This window comes from Propithecus coquereli, unplaced genomic scaffold (assembly GCF_000956105.1).
Source record: "Propithecus coquereli isolate 6110/MARCELLA unplaced genomic scaffold, Pcoq_1.0 Scaffold202, whole genome shotgun sequence".
Taxonomy (NCBI): Eukaryota; Metazoa; Chordata; class Mammalia; order Primates; family Indriidae; genus Propithecus; species Propithecus coquereli.
The window spans coordinates 1,303,046-1,305,109 of NW_012145190.1; the positions used below are offsets into that span (position 1 = coordinate 1,303,046).

Sequence of the window (2,064 nt, forward strand, 5' to 3'; positions counted from 1 at the left end):
ACACTCATTCTAGCCCGGACAACAAAGCGAGACTCTGTCTCAAAAAAAAAAAAATATTTCTTCTCTTTTCAATAATTGGTGAAATATATTTAAGGCTGTGTACTTAAAATACAAAATCAAATTATTTTAACAATTGGCTGGAAATTACAGAGTCACCAGATGCAGCACATGTGAAATAATTATCTATATTCTGTGTATATGCATATTTAGGAGGGATAGATAATAGGGAACATTGACTAAATGCCTGATTAATGCCAGGAGCAGTGCTAACCTTCACAGCTATCATCCTCCCAACATTGATCCTATTTCATTCTTGTGACAGTCTTGTGAGTTAGTAATGTTATTTCTGTTAGGTCCAGAGCCAAGAGGGAGACACACGAAGCCTCAGGTGTAGCAAAATGTTGTTTATTTGAACATCTGGGTGCCGATGGGTGGAGGCAGAAAAGAGCATCCACTTGAGGAAGGGGAGAACCTTGGGTTTTACAGAGAGTTTTTCTGAGGGGAGTGAGCAACTGGGCCAGAATAGCCATCGTAATAAATTCTTTTCAAACAATCAGTTCCTGGGACCCCTGCATCAGTAACATCCTGCAGCTAGTTGTCCTTATCAGGAGGGATAGGGAGGGAAAAGCTTCCTCCTTATTAGGAGGGATAAGGAATGCAAATTTCCCCCTTGCATTCCATTCCTTTATCTCCTTAGGGGACTGGCAAAGGCTATGCCTAATAATTTCCATATTAACGGTTGGTGAAAGTGAGGTAAGTGTTAGCATGAGAGTAACAGATAATACCAAAATAGCATCTAGCTTATTGATTTCAATCTTAGACCCCATACTTCTCCCCAGTCCACAAGCTCAGTAGCTCACATTGTTCAATTTCATCTCTTCCTTTGATTCTTGTATTCCTGCTAATAGAGTTGACTGGCTATGAAGATATACAGTAAAATGACTGAAAAGAACTAGCTGTCTCTTATTCTTAGATTTGCAGTTTGAGAAAACTAAATCAGTCTTAGACCTCCAGTCTCACTCTGACTGCTTATCCCAGCTTACTGCTCTCAGAAGTCCTCAGCCTCCTCTGCAGTCTCTGCATGGCTGACTTCATCTCTTGGTTCCTCAGCGTATAGATCATGGGGTTCAGCATGGGGGTGATGACTGTGTTATTGATAGATACGGCTGTGTCCATGGGCAGAGTAGTGAAGGGCCGGCAGTAGATGTAAACACAAGGCACGAAGTGCAGAGTCACCACCAGGATGTGGGAGGTGCAGGTGGAGAGGGCCTTGTTCCGCCCCTCCCCAGAGTGGGATCTCAGCATCACCAGAATGATAGTGTAGGAGCCCAGGAGGAAGAGGAACCACAGCAGGGTCACCAGTCCATTGTTAGAGATCATGAGAAGCTCCAAAGCAAAGGTATCAGTGCAGGCCAGTTTCACCACCTGGGGCACATCACAGTAGAAGGCATCCAGAATGTTGGGCCCACAGAAAGGGAGTGGAAGCATCAGAATTACCTGGACAATTGAATGCAAACCACCACCCACCCAGGAAGCCATCACCAAGGCCACACACACCTCTTTCCTCATGATGGTCACATAGTGCAGGGGTTTGGAAATTGCAAGGTATCTATCATAGGCCATCACAGAGAGGAAAAAAATATCCGCCCCACCAGCAAAGTGGAAAAAAAAGATCTGTGCCATACATCCATTGTAAGAGATGGTTTTCCTTTCTGATAAAAGATCCACCAGGAACTTGGGGACAGTGATAGATGAAAAAACAATATCCAGGACTGATTTGTTCCGCAGGAGAAAGTACATGGGAGTGTGGAGGCGGAATTCACAGGTGATAGTGACCACAATGAGGGCATTTCCCAGGATGGTTGCTACATACACAGCAAGAAAAACCACAAACAAGAGGAACTCCAGCTCCCGAAAGAGAGTAAGTTCCAGGAAGACAAATTCCTTCACATTGGTGTGGTTGACCTGGTTCATGATGAGAATGACCCTCTTTCAGGTCTACCTTGAGAGAAGATATATTAGGGTTAGGATTATGGTGTCGTGAGGTGGTACCATCATTCTTCA

The 2,064-nt window shown here is 44.1% G+C and overlaps 1 protein-coding gene across 1 annotated transcript; it reads right to left on the minus strand.

The window, feature by feature from the left end:
- Window positions 1-1,029: 1,029 nt before the first annotated feature.
- Window positions 1,030-1,974, minus strand: LOC105809950 (olfactory receptor 4D6-like). Its single transcript, XM_012643858.1, has one exon. It carries the CDS (start codon window positions 1,972-1,974, stop codon window positions 1,030-1,032), a length of 945 nt encoding a protein of 314 aa, XP_012499312.1.
- Window positions 1,975-2,064: the final 90 nt, after the last annotated feature.